The 20,908-nt window shown below is 40.2% G+C and overlaps 1 protein-coding gene across 1 annotated transcript; it reads left to right on the top strand.

The window, feature by feature from the left end:
• The first annotated feature begins 19,184 nt into the window (after positions 1–19,184).
• On the top strand, positions 19,185–19,652 carry LOC149229437 (secreted RxLR effector protein 78-like). The gene has a single exon (XM_089381038.1). It carries the CDS (start codon positions 19,185–19,187, stop codon positions 19,650–19,652), a length of 468 nt encoding a protein of 155 aa, XP_089237164.1.
• Positions 19,653–20,908: the final 1,256 nt, after the last annotated feature.

Genomic DNA, 20,908 nt, shown 5'->3' with positions numbered 1-20,908 from the left:
AATATATGCATCAACAAGAGATGACGAATATTGAAACTGGAAAGAAAGCCAATGGGATACAACAATTGATAGGCATCAAAACATTAACACAAAAGGCTAGAGGCTTAGAAACGTCTTGATAACTCCATCCCAGAATTGGAAAGTGTTGTAAGGAATATTGATCAACCACTAGAATACCCTTTGTAGCTAGGAAATGTAGTTGATGGACAGTGAGTGCCTAAGGCAATTTGGCAGAACCTCCAGATTTTGTGGCAAGACCAAATGGAAAATGAAAACACGGATGATATAGTTACCAATTTCTAATTCCCCAAAAATAACATTCATGGACAAGCTCTAATGAATAATATTCCCCTTTCATCTCTTCCAAGCATCCATGGCATGACAACAGAAGATCTAAGCACCTTCCCTTTCAAATTTAATATTTTGTGTAATTTTGTGTCAAAGGTATGAGTACACTTTAGACATCCAAAATTTGAATGTTTTCACTATTATTTTTATGGGAGTCATGTTAAGGTGGTTTATGGACCTTGGTGGTGAATCCATATTATCTTAAGATGATATGAAGAAAATCTTTTTGGGAAAATATCAAAACAATTATAGGATAGGAAACCAAAGGGAGGAAACTTTTAGAATGTATCTTAAGGAGGAAGTGAGTTTAGAGGATTATACTAAACACCTCCAATATAAATTTCATAGGTCTAAACATAGTGACCTAGACAAGGATACCCTAAAGACAATCTTGATTCAAGGAATGAGAGATGACTGCATATATACGTTGAAAAGGAGAGGATAAAGATAGAGAAAGAAGGGAAAGTAAGAGAGACAGGGAGACATAGAAAGTATCCTCTCATTTTCTCTCTCTTCCCTCATCTCCTCTCTCCCCCCATCATACTCCATCTCTCTCTCTCCACCTTATCTCTTAATGTCTTTATTCTTCACAACCTCTCTTTCCCCCCTCCAAATCCATCTCTCTCCCTCCCTTCCTCCCCCTCCTCTCTCTCTTCCTTTCGCTCTCTCTCAGTGTCTCTCCCACCTCTATGTCTCTCTCCCCCACTCTTTCTTAAAGATGATTGGTCGTAAAATATTAAACCGATATTTTGGATCAATAATGTTAAAGAAAATACAATAATAAAAAACTTAAAAGAATCATGCACTATCTTTCCTCCATCATTATTAATCACTTTTCTTTCTCACTTCAGTTGGATCCTTGGTTAAGATGCATCTATCCTGGTTCTTTATAATATTATTTATATTATATAAATTTCATATATGTATATATAAAAGTATTTTCATTTTTTAATTTATTAAAACCTCCATTTATTCTCTCTGGGAATATTGTTAATAGGGTGGAGGGTTTAGATATACCTCAAAAGTAAATATAATGCTTTTTCTCTTAGATTTAATTAAAAAATGTTATAAAATTAAATTAAAATAAAGTATGTGTAAAATATTTTGATTTTGAAATAAGTTAGGTTTTTTGGGCATGTGGTATTGATACGTCATGCTATTGGCCCATGGTATTGTAACAGAATAATTAAAAGCCTAGATCAATAACATAATAATCAAAAGTCTAGATGACCCATAGTATTGATAAACCATGGTAGTAACCCATGGTATTATAATTTTTTTCCCTCCTCTCCCTCTATATCTTTCTCTTGTGGGTTTTGGCCCGTGGTATTGTAAAAAAACTTACTTAAAAGTTAATAATATCCATGGTAAATATTCATAACTAAAAGTCTTGTCATATTGTAAATATTAAGTTTTTTTCCACTTATTAATTAAATTTATAGATGGAAAACATCTATATTAATTATTACAAATATATTGATTACAATTGAGTCAACATTAAAGATGTTTACTTACATTACATCTACACATGTGCCCTATATTGGGCTCAAAAAGTGAATCGAGTGAGGGGAAATATTACATAAAATATAATATTACAGTGTTATATGCTACCCAATATTTATAACCACCCTCACCTAATAAATAGTGACTAGGGTGGGGGGAAATGCTAATTAAAAGGTAATAATATTAAAATTTACCTAATATTTTTTATTACACCTAGTCCTAAATATTATATTCTACTCAATATTTCCCCTGAAACCTACTAATTTTGAAAAATTACAATAAGGACCCTTTGAAGAGAAATATTGGGTAAATTGTAATATTATAGTATTATATTTTATCTAATATAATATAGTAAAAAGTGGATGGAGGTAGGCTAAAATATTAGATAAAATGTAATAAGTACATTTTTCCTAATATTTTCCCATGTCTATAGACAAATACCGAATGCCAACATATCCATCATTTTTTTTACCTTTATAGACTACACGGATTCAACGCCTTCTTTTTGGAGGTTACACCCCACCCTACATATTATATTCTACTCAATATTTCCCCTCAAACCTACTAATTTTATAGTTGAGTTTCTTTACTTTTAAATTACAAATATAAAGAAAAAATACAATAAGAAGTGGACCCTATGGGGGGAAATATCCGGTAAAATGTAATATTATAGTATTATATTTTATCCAATATAACTTAGTAAAAGTGGATGGAGGCAGGCAAAAATATTAGATAAAATGTAATAATTACATTTTTCCTAATATTTCCCCAATGCCAACATATCCACAATTTTTTTTTACCTATACAAGAAAGTTTTACCTTTATAGGCTACATGGATTCCACGCCATCATTTTCAACAACTAATTATGTATCTAAATATAACATCAAACTAACATGAATATAGGCTAGTTTAATCCCCCTTAAATAGAAAGAATTCCACAAGTCAGTACCATCGATTTTTAAAACCATGGGTTAATACCATGAGTCATTTATTTTTTTATTTAATTTTTATAGGGTTATTTTTTATTTTGTTATTTTAATTTTCTTTTATGTAAGGTTACCTGACAACATAGTGTACACATATATTTTTCTAAATTTGTTTAATGTAATATTACATTACAACATTTCCCTCCATACTATGGATTTTTAAAACCATGGATCAATATCATGAATCATTTATTTTTATATAATATTATATTACAACATTTCCATCCTATTCGGCTCTCTAACGCCTCTCCGCCCCATGAATATCCTAGTTTTACATATCCAGAAATTGTCCATTTTACACAAGGAGTCTAGACTCTCATGAGAAAGTAAGATGCTATTTTTACTCGTTTATTTAAATTTAAATATTATAAATAAAAAATCCCAAAATTAAACTTGAAGTATGTCCTCATCGAAATTTTCCAAACAAAGGAATTTAACGAAAAACAATTATGCTTATAAATGCAATTTAGCCAAACTAATACAGAAAATTTTGCGCAGAAATACAACTTAGCTAAACTAATACAGACATTTTTGCCCATAAATGCAACAGTAATACGACCTGTGTCCTACTTATTATCAATTTCATATAGATTCCACGCATGGACAAGAATATCCGAAGACGAAGACGAGGGACTGAAATGGCCGGATCCGTGAGAAGGAGACGAGGAATCTCTAACATTCTTAAATAAAAAGGTTGCAGTCCGCCCATCGTGGTAAAGCCAGTCATGCGCATCCCATAGAACCTCGAAAAAAACTCGATGACGACTGTAATCCACATAAAACTTCTCATTCCCCCTAAAATTCCATACCAAATGTTTGGCTCGCACAGCCACTCGAGTACCAACCATGATCACCATTTCCCAACTCCCGGTCGTCCTGGTTTCACACTCTATGCAAATTTTACAAACCCTACCACCCCACTCCAGCCGAGCATTGGTACGGAACTTCGTTTTACCGAGACCATTAGTACAGGACGCCACAAGGTTAGTTTGAGTTAATACCCACCCCTTAATTTCTATGCCAGGCTTGTACGTTTCGGCCTGCTGCTGGTGACCGTCTCGGCTATGAGTTTTCTCTTCTTCGGTTATCATTGGAGTCGATGACGATGAAGATGCGCGAGTACCCATTGATGCTGCGATTTTATGCGTCTCTAATCTATATAATGTGTTTAACGACTCATCAAATTGAAAGATCTTATTGCGGGTGCAACGCTTCGTCTGGAAGATTGGTGATATAGATACTGTAGTTAAATTACTTTGTTTATCCTTAAATTGATTTCGAATTGGTGATATAGATACTGTAGTTAAATTACTTTGTTTATCCTTAAATTGATTTCGAAGTTGTCGGCCAGTGAGAGAATTTTTTGTGCTAGATGGACCCGAGGGGAATCTAGCATGCCTAAACCCAAGGGCTTCTGAGAGAATGAACCATATGACCTCTCGATGGCGAGGCACTGATTTTGACCAACTGAGCTAACCTTGCTATTTAAATGTCATTTTATATGAAAAGAATATCAAATTTGTTATTTATTATTATTTAATTTTAAGGTTTGACCAATTGAGCTAACCTTGGGGCTATTTAAATGTCATTTTAATTGAGAAGAATATCAAATTTATTATTTATTATTATTTAATTTTAAGGTCACGATGAGGTAAGACATTAAATTGGTGTATGAGACCTTTTTGTTCTATGAAAATATATATACACTACACTTTTCTGGTTTTGAACCACTGACTTCTTAATAGGAAACACATGGTTTTAAACATTAGGCCCACTCAAAACGACTTAAAGGAATATGATTGATTGGTATATGTGGATTTATAGTGATTAGTCTATTAATATTAATAGACAATGATTCCAATTAATTACAAGTGTGTGGGTTTATACAGGTTTGTGGTTAAGATTAATTGAGAGCCACTCCAAATATAGTGGGTAACAGTAGGGTTATAGTGATTAGGTGTTCTTTTTTAAGATATAGTTTGAGGGTTTAAAAGGGTTTAGATTTAAGATTAATTAGAGATATGGGGTTCTATGGATCAAGGATTAAGAGACATAGATAGGGTTTTAAGGTAATATAGATTAAGGCTTAGAGGAGATAGGTATTAGGGAGTAGTCATGTAGTTATTAAGTATTATTGGATTAGGAGTTAGGGCTCAATTAGTCAAGTTCTAATTATCAAGTGTTTAAATATTTATGAATTTGTAGGGTTATAATACTTATGAGTTAAATTTAGTTGGGGGCTAGTGGGGTTATAATGTTTTTGTGTTAATTTTATCTTGGGATCAATGGGGTTTAAAGGCGCATAATAACCAAAATTTATAGTCAATTTAATCTCATAGAATTTTATGTTCTTGGGATTCCTATAGTTACTCGCTTCAAAAAAATCATATCAACTTAAGTGGCTAAGAAAACTAAGACATGTCAATCTCATACCCCCATGTTCTCTAACCATTCCACATGAAATGACTTAAATCTGATAGTGGCTTAGACATACAATGAGATTAAATCATCACTCAATTTAGTCATCCCCATTTTTTTTAAATATAATCAATGTTTTAAGCCTTTCCATCCTAGTGAATGTAGTACCAAGGGAAATAAAACCTACTACCTTGGGGAAATGCAGTGTTGAGGGAAGTGATGTCGAGGAACATAGTACTTGGGAAAAATGATACCGAGGAATGTAGTACTGAGGGAAATAAAACCTACCACCCAAGGGAAACACAGTAGCAGGGAAAGTGATGTCGGAGAGTACTGTAACTAGAGGAAGTGAAATTGAAGAACATGGTAACTAAGGGAAATGATACCAAGGAATGTTGTAGCCAAATAAAATGTAAGAATATTGGCCCAGGGAATCTAGTACTAGGGGGAAAAACCTATCACCCCAGGGGAATGTAGAACTAGAGATCTAAGAGGAACCAAAAAGGCTCAAAATTCAAAGTCCTCAAATCTTAGCAAAAATATCACAAAGTCATAGATCTTGGTAAGAGCTTTCCAACAATGTGAATGACACCTCAAATTGAGTCCATATGACAAAGTTATGGAAATTTAAAGATTTTGACCAAACAACAAAAAGTCAAAGTCAAAGTCAACCATAGAGTTCCACGTGGCAACCCCATCAACAAGTTGTATGATGAGTGGAATTACAGGTGGCACCAGATGTATAGGTTATGTCACACTCACATAGCAAGTGTTGACTAGGCATTGATTTAACATGATTTGGACTAATGGGGTCCCACCATGTAATATCCCTTATTAGGAATATCTCTCAAACATAAGCAAACTCCAACTAGAGATGGACTGGGAGGGAATTTACCAGATATGTTGCCTCTGAAAAGAGGACGAGATTCGAAGGCTACCTGGCCCTTTCCAGACTCTGTCTAAGAGTATAGGAGAAAACACACAAGTGGTGTAATAACCGAGAAGCTCAGAGAGATAAAAATGACAATGGTGTAACATATAACAATATAACCATAAGCAGATACTCAATAAAAGCAGAGAGAAATGCTAAGCCATTTTATTATACTGAGTAATAGAATGAGTACAAGAGGTGATCAGAAAAATGACACCTTGACTTGCACAAGGTAAGTGAAGAAATACACTTAGAATAGCAAAGGAATGGCCCCTCTCTGAACTGCGTCCAAGCTGCTAGAGAACTGTCGTGCTGTTGCTGCTGCTAGAAATCAAATGAGGATTTGGGGCTGCTCCCCTCCTTAGAAAATGTTGAAACTCTAGAAACGGACTCTACTCAAGAAACCCATAAAAACCCAGAAAGCTTTTCTGAAATGGCTGACCCCCGAAAATCACCCCCCTAGGGTTCTACGCAGTCCCTCAATGCTCTGCGTTGACACTGAATGAAACCCTCCAAAAATCTGCCTAAAACCTCTGCCAAAACTCTCCATTATGCAAGGGTTGATCCCCTGCTCTATCTCTCAGCACAAATCCTACTGCAAACCCTCAACCCAGACTCCTGCCAGCAAAACTGCGTCCCCCTCTCAATGCTGCGTAGTCCTCCAAAATGTTGATGAAACTGCTGCTGAAATGCTAATGAAACTTCTGCTAAAATGCTAATGGAAATACCTTGCCTGAGCAGGCACTCGAAGTTCCCCGGGGCTAAGGGTGAGATCTCCGTACGGAGACACTCAATGCACTAAACAGTGCTGCAGACTAGCTAAACAGCCAACGTGCTCTAAGTCGGAATGACTATCACAAATTCTCATCATAGAATGATCAAAATGAGGGGGCTTCTCTCTCCTTTATAACCTTTGCCTCTCTCAATCCCAAGGCTCACCTCCTCCTGCGTGATTCCTTTCTTGCCACGTGTTTCTCCCCTCCTGCGCAGTCCCTCCATGTGTCTGCATGGGCTCCATTTTTGCATTCCCCTTTGGCCCCCTTGGCTCCCCTTTAAGTCACAACGTTGTGCTACTAGGAAGTGAATTTTTATTCCAAAAGTGAGTTATGTCCCCCTTCCTCACTTTTTTATTTACAAATAACTATAGAAGGCAAAAATTGAACAAAATTGAATATTCCAATTAGCCATGGCTAATTAGGAATATTACAGTCTCCCCCAGCAAAATGTTGCTTGTCCTCAAGCAACTGAAGTGATGGATGCTGCAAGATCTTCTCACTCTCCCAAGTGGCATCCTCATCCGGCAAATTCTTCCACCTCACCAAGAATTCCTAGATCGTCCTGCTCTGCAGCTGCCTCTCCCTGGTATCAATGATAGCCTCCAGTTGCAATACCAAATGCCCCTCATCATCCATGGGTGGTAGCTCATTTTTCACTGTCACCTGCTGCCCCAATGCCTTTTTCAGGCATGATACATGAAAAACGTTATGAATCTTTTTGCCTTGGGCAGCTTCAACTCATATGCAACTTGTCCAATCCTGCGTATCACCCTGTATGGCCCATAAAAGTGGGGCTTGAACTTCTCAGCCCCCTTATGCTTCAGTAATGACTGTCAGTATGGCTGTAATCGTAGGTAGACCATGTCCCCTACCTCAAACTGTCTCTCCACTCGACCCCTGCCGGCATACATCTTCTGCTGGTTCTGCGCTGTAGCCATGTTATCCTTGAGAGCTCGAAGGATATCATGACTTCTTAGATCCAAATCTTGGCTCTAGGAGCCTTGCTATCACCAAACATCATGTCAGCAAAAGATAAAGGATGATACCCATATAAGGCATAGAATGGTGACATACCAATGGTCATGTGATGTGAAGTATTGTAGCAGTGTTCCCCTAGATGCAGCCACTTCAACCATGCTCGCTTCTACCCACTGACATAGTTACGCAAGTAGCCCTCCAGCCACTTGTTAACTATCTCTATTTGCCCATCCGTCTGTGGGTGATAACTGGTACTCAGTGTCAACTCCGTCCCCACCAACTGGAAAAGCTCCTGCCAAAACCCGCCCATGAAACGGCTATCCCTATCACTGACGATGGTCTTAGGAAGACCATGTAGCCTGAAGATCTCTCTGAAGAACAGCTCGGCCACCTGTGCTATTGTATAGTGTGTGGATATGGAAAAAAAATGTGTGTACTTCATTAGTCGATCAACGACGACAAAGATACAATCCTTGCCCTGTACCATGGGTAACCCTGTGATGAAGTCCATCGAAATGCTCTTCCATTTCCCCTCTAAAATGGGAAGAGGCTGCAATAAACCCATAGGATGGCTCATCTCTCCCTTGTTCCTCTAGCAAACATCGCACTCTCAGATGTGCTGGAGTACATCCTCCTTGAGGCCCTTCCATGAGAACCTCTCTCTAATGGCCCTGTAGGTTTTGGTAAACCCTTGATGTCCTGCCAATGGTGAATCATGTGATGCCTGGAGTATATTCTTATTGAACTGAGACCCCTCAGTCAAGAAGATTCAGTCCCTATAATAGATGATCTCATCGACCACCCTATACCTGTCATCTGCCACCTACCCATCCAGAACCTCACATGCAAACCTGTCCTTGGAGTACTCTACTAAGAGTCAAGCCCTCCAGTCTGTATCCAAGCTCATAAGAGACAATGTGGCTGGTCTACGTGAAAGGGAATTTGCTACCACGTTGTTCTTACCCTTGACATACTCAATGTCAAAGTCATATGCTTGGATCTTACTTATCCACTTCTACAGCCTCTCCTGTAGCTGCTACTACTCCAAAAAGAACTTGAGGCGGTTGTGATCAGTCCTCACCCTGAATCTGTTACCCACCAAATACTGCCGGTACTTAGCTAATGCATGCATGATGGCCAACATCTCCTTGTTGTATATAGAATACAACCTCTCGTGCGGAAGGAGCTTTCGGCTTTCAAAGGCTATAGGGTGACCTCCCTGCATCAATATTGTGTTGATCCCCTCTCCCGATGCATCACACTCCAAAACAAATGGCTGCGTAAAATCTGGCAACGCAAGCACTGGGTAGCTACTCATAACCTCCTTGAACCTGTCAAAGGCTCGCTGCGCTGTATCCGACCAACTGAATGCCACCTTCCTCGTCAAATCTATCAGGGGTGCAACAAGTTGTGAGAAACCCTTGATGAACTTCTGGTAGTAAGTACAAATGCCAATGAATCCTCGAAGTTTCGTCACATTTCTTGGCTCCGGTCATTCTCTGATGGCCCTCATCTTCTTCTTGTGGACTCTCACTCTGTCCACCCCTATGATGTGTCCCAGATACAACATCTTCGTCAACCCAAACTCACACTTGGAGAGTTTGGCATAGAACTGTTGCTCCTATAAGATACGCAATACTATCTCAATGTGCTGGAGATGCTCCTCCCAAGTCCTGCTGTAAATGAGAATATCATCAAATAATACAAACACAAACTTCCTCAAGTGACTACGGAAGATGTGATTCATGCAGGACTGAAACGTAGCAGGGGCATTGGTTAGCCCAAAAGGCATCACTAAGAACTCAAAGTGCCCATAGTGACACCTGAAGGCGGTCTTGGGAATGTCCTGCTCCCTCATGCGAATCTGATGGTACCCAGATCTCAAATCAATCTTTGAGAAGAAACATGCTCCTCTCAGCTCGTCCATCAAATCATCGATCATGGGTATGGGGTACCTGTTCTTCAAGGTCTTCTTGTTCAGGGCCCTGTAGTCAATGCACATCCTCAATGTACCATACTTCTTCTTCACCAACACCATAGAAGAAGCAAAAGGACTCGTGCTGAGTCGAATGTGCCCAAGAGCCAGCAACTCCTGGATAGCCTACTCATTCTCATCCTGATAGGCCTTGGGGTGCCTATAGGGGTTGGTGATCACTGCCTGTATGCCCTGCTCAAGCTCGATGGTGTGCTCAAACCCCCGATTCGGTGGCTGTCCCGGTGGAATCTCCCCAAACACTATGGCATACCGATCAAGGATGGACTGTATCTCTGGATGTATCGTCTACCCTGTAGTCCCTACCTCTGATGCACGCAGCTCCACTACCCACTCTATGTCTCCCTTTTGGAATAATTCTTCCATCCGATGAGCTGAAACAGTCTGAGGCGGGTATGTGTGCTGTCCCTGTATCTTCTCATGCCTCCTTGTCTTTTCATCATCCCACTCCATCTCTAGGGTCTTCCAATCTTGTGGCCTTCCCTAGAGTGATAAGCCACTGAACACCCAATATCATGTTGGTGTCCAGAATATCGACCATGAAAAAGTGGTCAGTCAATGTGTAGGTGCCCATCATCACTGAAAGCTCTGGAACATAACAAGCACACGTCATGGTCTGATCTCCTGGATCAAGATTGAAAACCCATCGAAGCTCTTTGTCTATATACCTCTTCGCTCAACCATATGTGCATCGATGAAGTTTTGGGTTGCCCCACTATCAACCAAAACTGATACTCGCTGGCCACATACTGTCCCTCGTATGCGTAGCGTCAGATACTTGGGAACTCCTCGCAAGGCTGCAAGGGCCCCTCCGATGGGTGAAAAAGATGCACCACCTACTGCTGGCGGTGGAGGTGGCAAAGGTCCCTGTACGACATGGCTATCTCCTGCCTCCACATCATCCTCGTCATCCTCTTCTCCACTGCTCTCGGAGAAGACCTCAATAAAATGTGCCTTGCCAGCAGCACATCTATGCCTTGGTGTCCACGACTCCTGACATGTGAAGCACAACCGCTTCTTCTTCAGCTCCCTCCTGACACCATCGTCAATCTGTACTCGTCCTGGATTCCCCTTGGGAGGTGTAATCCTCACATCCTTCCCCTTAGACTGGAAAGTCTGTCTCTTGGGGTAAGGTGTCTGGGTCCTGGGTAAGACATCTTGTAAGTCCCGGGTCCTACTGATAGTGTCCCAGAGTGTGGCTGGTCTAGTGGATCGGACTAGACCCCGAAGTGGCTCTGCTAACCCCTCAACATACCTATAGACCCTTCGTGTTGTGGATAGGTCTAGCACCATCACGGAGACCCTCAAGAAATCTGCAATGTAGGTCTTTGGGCTCCTTGTCTGCTTGAGCCTCGTCAGCTCAACAAAATGCTGCTCTAGATCCCTCCAATCAAATCGCTCCATCAATCTCCTAGTAAACTTAGCGTATGTCGTCACTGTAGAGTGCTTGAGTGTAACCATCCCATGAAACCACCAATCCTGGGCCTCACTATACAAATGCAATGTTTCCACCTTCATGGCCTCTGTCTCTGACATCTGGTTAAGTTGGAAATAAATGTCCAGCTTCTCCACCCAAGACTTTGCCGAATTGTTTGATGAACCATCAAACGTAGGCAAGTGGAATCTACTCGCTGCACGATGGGTGTCCACATCATGGTAATGCCAGTACCCTCTGTGATGGTCGCGGGGTCTGCTATCCCACTAGAGCTGAAAAAAATCTCTGAATGAGAGGGCTTCCCTGAACTCCTGCCCATAGGCTTGGTACTCTGCAAAATAATCGCCCATATGTTCGGGCTCTGCCTCCTGCTGGGCTACGGCCCCCGTGTCTGCTCCTAAGAAAGTGGGCATGGTAGAGCGTGTAGGGGCATGTGAGGCCACCTGCTGTGTAGTATCACGCTGATCTGGAAAATGGTGGGATGCACCCAATCCCTCACCAAACTGGAAAAGCCGTGGGCTCTCACACTGTCTAGCCTCTACTAATCGTGAATCTCTGCCCCATCACCTCAATCTGCCTCGACAGATCCTGCACTGATTTGAGGAGCATATCCACAAATCTCTTCCCATCATCATTTGCCATCGGAGCCTCCTGCTCTATATCCACCACAGGCTCCCTCTGTTCTACGTCCACCACAAGCTCCTCCTATTTTGTGTCTACCACCGGAACACAGTCTCCCTCTCTGTAAGTGTTCTCCAACCTACGCCCAGTGTCTTTATATCTCCGACCTCTGTAACAGATATAGGGTTTTTCCCCCAGTGTCATAGATTGCTAGCTCCACAGGCTGAGCCAGATCTATGCTCTGATACCACTGTAATATCCCTTATCAGGAATATTCCTCAAACACAAGCAAACTTCAACCAGAGATGGAATGGGAGGGCATTTATTAGATATGTCGCCTCTGAAAAAAGGACGAGATCTGGAGGCTACTTGGCCCTTTCCAGACTCTGTCTAAGAGTATAAGAGAAAACACACAAGTGGTATAATAACTGAGAAGCTCACAGAGATAAAAATGACAATGGTGCAACATATAACAATATAACCATAAGCAGATACTCAAGAAATGTAGATACAAATGCTAAGTGATTTTATTATACCAAGTAATAGAATGAGTACAAGAGGTGATCAGAAAGATGGCACCTTGACTTACACAAGGCAAGTGAAGAAATACACTCAGAATAGCAAAGGAATGGCCCCTCTCTAAACTGCATCCAAGCTGCTGGAGAACTGCCACGTTGTTGTTGCTGCTAGAAATCAAATGATGATTTGGGGTTGCTCCCCTCCTTAGAAAATGTTGAAACTCTAGAATCAGGCTCTACTCAAGAAACCCATAAAAACCAAGAAAGCTTTTCTGAAATGGCCGACCCTCGAAAATCACCCCCTTGGGGTTCTGCATAGTCCCTCAATGCTCTGCACTGCCACTGAATGAAATCCTCCAGAAATCTTCCTGAAACCTCTGCCAAAACTCTCCAATATGCAAGGGCTAATCCCCTGCTCTATCTCTCAGCACAAATCCTACTGCAAACCCTCAACCCAGACTCCTGCCAAAAAGAACTGCATCCCCCTCTCAGTGTTGCACAGTCCTCCAAAAAGCTGATGAAACTGCTGCTGAAATGCTGATGAAACTACTGCTAAAATGCTAATGGAAATACCTTGCCCGAGCAGGAACTCGAAGTCCCCCGTGGCTAAGGGTGAGATCTCTGAACGGAGACACTCAATGCACTAAACAGTGCTGCAGACTAGCTAAACAGCCAGTGTGCTCTAAGTCGAAATGACTATCACAAATGCTCATCACAGAACGATCCAAATGAGGGGGCTTCTCTCTCCTTTATAGCCTTTGCCTCTCTCAATCCCAAGGCTCACCTCCTCCTGCATGATTCCTTTCTTGCCACGTGTTTCTCCACTCCGGCGCAGTCCCTCCATGTGTCTACGTGGGCTCCATTTCTGCGTCCCCCTTTGGCCCCCTTGGCTCCCCTTTAAGTCACAATGTTGTGCTACTAGGAAGTGACTTTTTATTCTAAAAGTGAGTTATGTCCCCCTTCCTCACTTTTTTATTTACAAATAACTATAGAAGGCAAAAATTGAACAAAATCGAATATTCCAATTAGCCATGGCTAATTAGGAATATTACACACCACATGGACCAGTCAAAGGGTGTCTCATGGCACCATGCAGTCGGCTAAAATTCATTAATGTTAATGGCTAGAGACCACAAGATTTGACCCCTGAACAACAACTCAACAATTTAATGTCGTAACTGACAAGCCACCACATGCAGTTGTATAAAGCTAGAAACAAATTTAATTTTAAAGTGTGTTAATAGATATCACGAAAAGGAGGGGGCCAGAGCTTGCCAAATTTGGCATCCCTGCAAAACTTAGAGTCCACCAAAACTATTTAAAAACCAAACATCCTCCCCAACTATATCACATGGGCGAAAGTTTATGGGAGAGCGTGAAGTTATGTGATTGGGCCACAACATATGGTTAATGGAGTATTATATATGATATATATTATGGTTAGTGGATGATACCATTGACATGACCACTTTTATAAAACAAACAAAGGCTTATAATAATAATAAACCAATATGCCCAAACACACACACACCATTGGTATAACATATGGTTAAAACGATGCACCATTTTTAATTTATGATTGCTTTTATGCCAACGAAATTATTGTAATGTTTGCCCACAATATTTTATAAAATCATTGTTTTCTCATTCAACAAAGAGAGGGGGAGACTTGTGTACAAGGAGGACGACCTAGCCAGGGTCACGTACGAGTGTTGAATAGGAGTCGACTAGGTGGTAGCGAGAGGAGCTGTGCAAGCGATCGAGAAGGAGGTGGCCTAATATGAACATGATTTACAAGGTGGGGAATATTCCCAAATGTATTCTACTGGAAGTGTGGCATGAATTTCAATGCAGTCGAGCCCAAAGGGGTCTTGCAGTGATGGCGGTCGTTTCATATGAAGTTTATAGTCATTTTTCATGATCTTTTGTGATGAGTCCATTGGTGTAGATAAAATTTGGATCCGAGCAATAGATTTGATGGCTCATGGAAATAGCCCACATGTGTCATTAATTCAACACAGAGATGCACTTTTTAGAAGTTGGTCATGTTTATAGTCAAAAGTTGTAGAATGACAAGATGGACTTGATAGTGCTATGTTTGATGCATTTTGAGCATTTGATGGATCATTTTGGCATATAAAGCAATGTAAGTCTCATTTATTTTTTATTTTCCCATTTTGATATTTGTAAAAGGGAGAACATGTAATTGTAGATATGCTTGAGTCTAAGTAGTGGATTCAAAGAGGATTTATGTCACTTTATATGAGATATTTCAGCCCCTTTGAAGTGAGAAAAATTGTGCCACTTGTTGTGAGATTCTAACCCCTTTGACTTGGAGAAAGGGAGAATATTTTATGCCACTTGATGTGAGATATTTCAATCCCTTTAAAGGGAGAAAAATTGTGCAAATTTATGTGAGATCCTAGCCCCTTTGATTTGAGAAAAAGGGAGAATAATTTATGCCACTTGTTTGTGAGAATTCATTCCTTTTGTATTATTGAAGGATAATTTCTCTTTGTAGGAGAGACATTTCCACATGAGTGAGAGTTCATTCCTTGTATCGATAAATAAAATCCCTATTGAAAAGAAGCTAATGAAGCAACTATGTAGTTGAGCGGAGCCCAAAGATGTAGCTCACACGTTTTGGGTGAACTCCATTATCACATTTTGGTGCATTTGTCCATATTGTCAGTTCTTCATGTGTTTCTTCTTCATGTGTGTTGAACTTATGGCTATTTCATTCTCTTTATGTAATTCATTTTAAAGTCATCAAAATAAAGGTTCTAGATCATGTTGGTATTAGAACGGTTTTATTTGACGTGAATTGTTAGTGTGAATGCCTACCGAGTAAAAGCTCAAAGAGGGAGAAGGAAAACATAATACTTTCAACCCCGAGATTGGATGTGAAACTCAAAGAAAGAAATTGGAGAATGATGATGTTTTCATAGAGAATGATAAGGATTTCCACAAAGCTTTCTATTGGATGCCAGACATGGTAGAAAAATTATCTGTAGATTATGAGAAGAGATTGATAAATAAGGAAATGAAGAAAACGAAAGAAGAGGATAATGCTTCAGTGAACAATGGAATTGGAGGAGACCCTCATGAGCCTCCATCTCCATCTTCAAGTTCAAGTTCAAGTTCTTATTCTTCTTCCTCTCATTCTCATCATTCAAATTCTCATAAGAAAAATTTTGTCAAAAATACATTATTAAAACTTTATGTAAAATTTTATTTTCCCATGTTTAATGGAGAAGCTAATGCAGAAAAGTTGAACAATTGGATTAGGCAAATCAAATTTTATTGTTGCTTACAGCGGATCAAAGAGGATGAGGTGAAGATCTAGGTAGTGTCTCTTTAGCTAGAAGGAACAACTCTTGTATGGTGGGAGATAAAATTCCAAAAGGGTAGCAAACATAAGGTAAACTACTTTCAAAATCATAATCTTTTATGGTTTTAAGGTAATACTATTGATTTTTTGAGAGGGAGTGTAGGATGAGCTTTGCATCTAAAACGTAATGGTGACCTCGAGGTAAAACGGCGGGGAGAAACCAAGATAGGTAACGGTGTAGGAAATAACAGAGCGCAACAGTAAGAGGAACATAAGGAAATCGAGAGAAACAGGCATGATGGAAGAGGTTAGGAGGGGTGAGATCCCCTCCTACCGAGACATGGCAGCAAGAGAAAGACAAAATAGTCAGCAGGCAATAGAGGGGCAGAACGCAGGCCCAGTCCTAGGTGCGACCTGGCAGGCGAGCAGAAGGGGAAAATGTCTGCCATGTGCAGAGGAGAAACCAAGGTACATAATACCGCCAAATAAGCTGGAAAGGTATAGAAGCTACATGAAAGACCATGCCCTGATCTGCAAGTTTGTCAGATTCTGGCCATTAGAAAAAGAACTTATCAAATGGATTCAGCAAAAATGGCAGCCCCAAGGACATATCGAGCTGAAGCTGGGAGCGAAAGGCTTCTTTACGGTAATCTTCTCTAACCTACATGACAAAGAAAGAGTGTTTGAAAATGGCACTTATTTTTATTACGATGCTGGACTATTTATGAGATATTGGGAAGAAAGCTATAACCCTGATAAGGAAAAAAATTTAGTAGCACCGGTATGGGTTAGATTATTTGGTTTACCAATGGACTTCTGGGACATGAAAATATTGAAAGGGATAGGGAAATCGATAGGGATTTTTGTGAAAATATCGGAAACCACAAAAAAGGAAGGTATACTTCGTATGCTAGGATTTGTGTCTACATGAACATCGCTAACCCGATCCCAGATAAAGTGGAGCTAGAATATCATGAAGAAATATGGCAGCAAACCCTAGACTATGAACATATACCATTTAGATGTCGTAGATGCCATGAATATGGACACCTAGTAAAAGAGTGTCCCATAACAATGGAGGAATATGAGAAGAAAAGTAAGCAACAGAAGAAAAAACAAACAAATCAAGAAGGATTCTAGGAGGTGAAGAGTAGAAGAAGATCAACAAAAGAAAACTCCAATGAAGGAAAAAGGAATAGAAAATAAACCCAGGAAAATCAAATAGCTTCGAAATCCTACATGAATAAGGGGAAGATGAGGATCAAACAATGGAATACCAGGAAGACAAAGAGAAAGACACAAGCTCCAATAGTGAAAGGACCCACACTAAGTGGAAAGCCCCGAGCGAGCTTCCAGATAAAGGCAAAGAACAAGAAGAATGGGCCGAAAATATGGAAACGGAAATGGAGACAAATAGGGGGGGAAGACCTAAGTATAGAAGAAGAAGTACTGAAAAAGCTATTAAATGAATGGAAAAACCTGGATGAGAGATTCATCCTTGAGGATAAGAAAAGACTCTATGCGGAAACATTTCAGCAATATCAAGCCAAACAGGAAAAAGGTAAATAAGCACCTCAAGAATATCAAGAAAACCAGAAGGACAGTTGACCAGACCACCAAGGACAAGTAAAAGGAGGGAAGAAAAAGAGGAAGGAAAAATATTAAAGAATTTATACAATTAATGGGGGAAATGTTAGTGAATACAGGGAGAGTTGTTCTACTCTCAGTGGTGTTCCAAAACCTCCACCAAACCCCCCAGTGATTTTGACAAAATAGAGGCATCTAGTGGAAAGGTTGAGAAAAGAAAAATCACAAATCATGTTGCTTCAGGAAACTAAAATTTCAGGACAGAAAATGGAGGAAATTCTAAATAAAATAAAACCTAGATATGAACAAGTAACCATAGATGCAAAGGGAAGCGCAGGAGGGATAGCTGTCATCTGGAACCCAGCTGAAGTCATAATAGACTGGTGGATAGGAATGCCCAGAATACTTACAGGGAAGTTTAGACTCATAGGGAAAAGTGAATGGTTTTTAGTTTCAGCAGTTTATGGGCCCCACACCCCAGGTGATCGAGGCTTATTCCTCAATCACATGCAAAAGCTTGGGAACTGGCACCAGGAAAAGATGTGGATCATTGTCGGGGACTTCAATATGACAACAACCAAAGAAGAGAGAAAAGGAGGAGTACAAAGGGAAGACCCGAAGATGGAAAGATTTAGAGATGTACAAATGGAACTAAGATTGGTGGACATCCCAACCATAAATGGTAAATTCACCTGGAATAATAGAAGAGGCAGGAATAAACAAATAGCGTCAAGACTAGATCATTTCCTAGTCTCTGAACAAATAATCAGAAAGGACATCTTCTATGAAGCATCCATCCTTCTGTCAATAGGGTCAGACCACTGGCCTATTAAATTGGAAATAGCTATGAACACTCAAAATAAAAAACGACCATTCCGGTTTGAGGCTTTTTGGCTACGAGATCCTGAATTCATAGAAAAAGTGAAAACATGGTGGCAGGAGAGTCAATCAGGAATGGCAGGAAGGAACAAAATGCATACATTCCAAATTAGACTCAAAGACCTCAAAGGGAAAATAAAGAAATGGAACAGAGAGGAATTTGGGAATATCCAAATAGAGAAAGAAAAACTACAAAAAAGGATGGAAGGAATCCAACAACAAATTATAGAGGGAGGAAGAAGTGAGGAGCTGATAGAGGAGGAAGGAAGGGTCATTAATCAAATAGAGGAAAGAAGAAAACAAGAAGAAATACTGTGGAAACAAAAATCTCGAGTCCAATGGTTGAAAGAAGGGGAGAAAAACTCAAAATTCTTTCACAAAGCAATGTTGAACCACAGACACCATAACAGAGTCTTCTCACTCAAGGATAGTCAAGGGAATAGGGTTCTTCAACAGGAAGAAATGGAGAAGCTACTGGTAGATCACTTCAAAGGGATCCTAACAGAACCTAACATAAGCCGAGAGGAGGAAATTACTAATGTGTGTCAACATATTCTGCCAAAAGTAACCAGAGACCAAAATCTGGCTCTACTCAGAGTGATCACGAAAGAAGAAGTGGAGGAAGTAGTAAAAAAAATGGCGAAGAACAAGGCCCCTGGGCCTGATGGTTTTACCATAGAATTTTACCAAGCCTCCTGGAGTTTCATGAGCCAAGACCTAGTGGAACGAGTGGAGGAATCAAGATGTACAAAGCACATGCACCTAGCTCTAAACGCCACATTCCTGGCTCTGATTGCGAAAACAAAGAAATCATAGGAACCCCAGGGATTCAGACCAATATCTCATTGTAACGTAATATATAAAATTTTGGCTACGATAATGGTAAACAGATTGAAACCAATTTTGTTGGACCTAATTTCTCAGGAGAAAACTGGTTTTGTAAAAGGAAGACAGATAACTGATGGTATAGTCATGGCTCAAGAGGTCATACATTCACTGAAAAACTCTAGAAGCAAAGGCATGTTAATAAAATTGGACCTGGCAAAGGCATATGAATGCCTTAGTTGGGACTATCTAGGAGGTGTACTAAAATCTCATGTCTTTGACGGGAGATGGCTGAAATGGATTCTGTCAATGGTGAGCACCCCGGTGATGTTAGTTATGCTGAATGGCACCCCTTCAGAAGCTTTTAATCCCATGAGAGGGCTTAGACAGGGAGATCCCCTCTCTCCGTTTCTATTCATACTAGCAGCGGAAGGACTAGGCAGACTGGTGAAAGTGCGTCTGACTACTGAGAAGATAAGGGGATTGAGAATCTGGGGTAATGAAACACCTGTAACACACTAGCAATTTGTAGACAACATAATGATCTATGGTCAAGCCACTCTTAAGGAAGGCCAGCAGATCTCAAAAATTCTATCCGAGTTCACAAAAGCATCGGGGACAGAGATTAACAATGAGAAATCAGAGATATTTTTCTTTAACACCCAGATAGCATCCCATAGATTTCTAGCTAGGACAATGGGATTCAGGGTAGGTAACTTCCCAACAAAGTATCTAGGTATAATGCTTAATGAGTATCAGTACAAAATAGCGAATTGGGAACCTCTCATAGGCAAAATAAGGAAAAAGATAGAAAACTGGACATTTCGGGCTCTAAATACCCCTAGCTGAATCATCCTTCTCAGAGCAGTACTGCAAGCCATCCCAATATACCAGATGTCTAGCCAAGCTGTCCCTAAATCTATTTGTCAAAAACTGGTAGCAATGTTTAAGAAATTTTTATGGCAAGGAACAAGTACAACAAGAAAATGGGCATTACTCTCTTGGGATTGGCTTAGCAAACCAGCAAAAGAGGTAGGCCTTGGTTTGAGGGACCCCTATATACTAAACCAAGTGATGGGCGCGAAATTGTGGTGGAGGTTGACACAGGGCAAACCGGATCTATGGAAAAAATTTTGGGAAAAGAAATATGAGGTTGCTGAGAAACCAGAACACAAGATGAGAAGCCAGATAGAGGAAAAAGGATCCGCAATCTGGAATCTGGCAAGAAATAACAAAGAGTTAATAAGGAATTCAGCTTCTGGGAGGTAAGAGAGGGAGAAACAACCAAGTTCTGGGAGGAGTCTTGGTAGCAGCGTGAGAAGCTTCTTCATAAAGAAGGCCTCCAGGAAATACAAGATTTCACCTCCCTAATAGGGAGGGAAGTGGTCAACAACTTCTGGAAACCAAGCATAGGGGAATATTGGCGAAATTGGAAGCAAAAAGAGGACTAGGAATCAACCCTAGAGTCGGAAAGATGGGAAGATTATAACAAAGAAATGGCATCTAGGAAAATTGCAGTGAAAACTGGGCAGGATATACTCAGATGGGGAAACCAGAATCAAAGGTACGTTTTCTATAGTAGAGGTATATTACTTAAAAGCAGGCCATCATCGACAGACGTAAGCAAACAAATGGAAAAACTTATGGAAAATTAAAACTTGGCCCAAAATAACATTTTTCTTATGGATTTTATACCATGGACGAGCACTAACCTAGGATCAGATCCGGAAAAAAGGCAGGCAAGGACCATCACGATGTGCGCTTTGCAACGAACAGGA

The sequence above is a fragment of the Pinus tabuliformis genome, chromosome J (genome assembly GCF_031772625.1).
Source record: "Pinus tabuliformis cultivar Carrire ecotype Pingquan chromosome J, CPIR1, whole genome shotgun sequence".
NCBI lineage: Eukaryota > Viridiplantae > Streptophyta > Pinopsida > Pinales > Pinaceae > Pinus > Pinus tabuliformis.
Note: the sequence above shows the minus strand (reverse complement) of the source record. Positions and strands in the feature narration are given on the sequence as shown.

Excerpts from the sequence above, each read along its gene's own strand:
- LOC149229437 (XM_089381038.1), top strand. The coding sequence starts at position 19,185 with ATGGTAAACAGATTGAAACCAATTTTGTTGGACCTAATTTCTCAGGAG.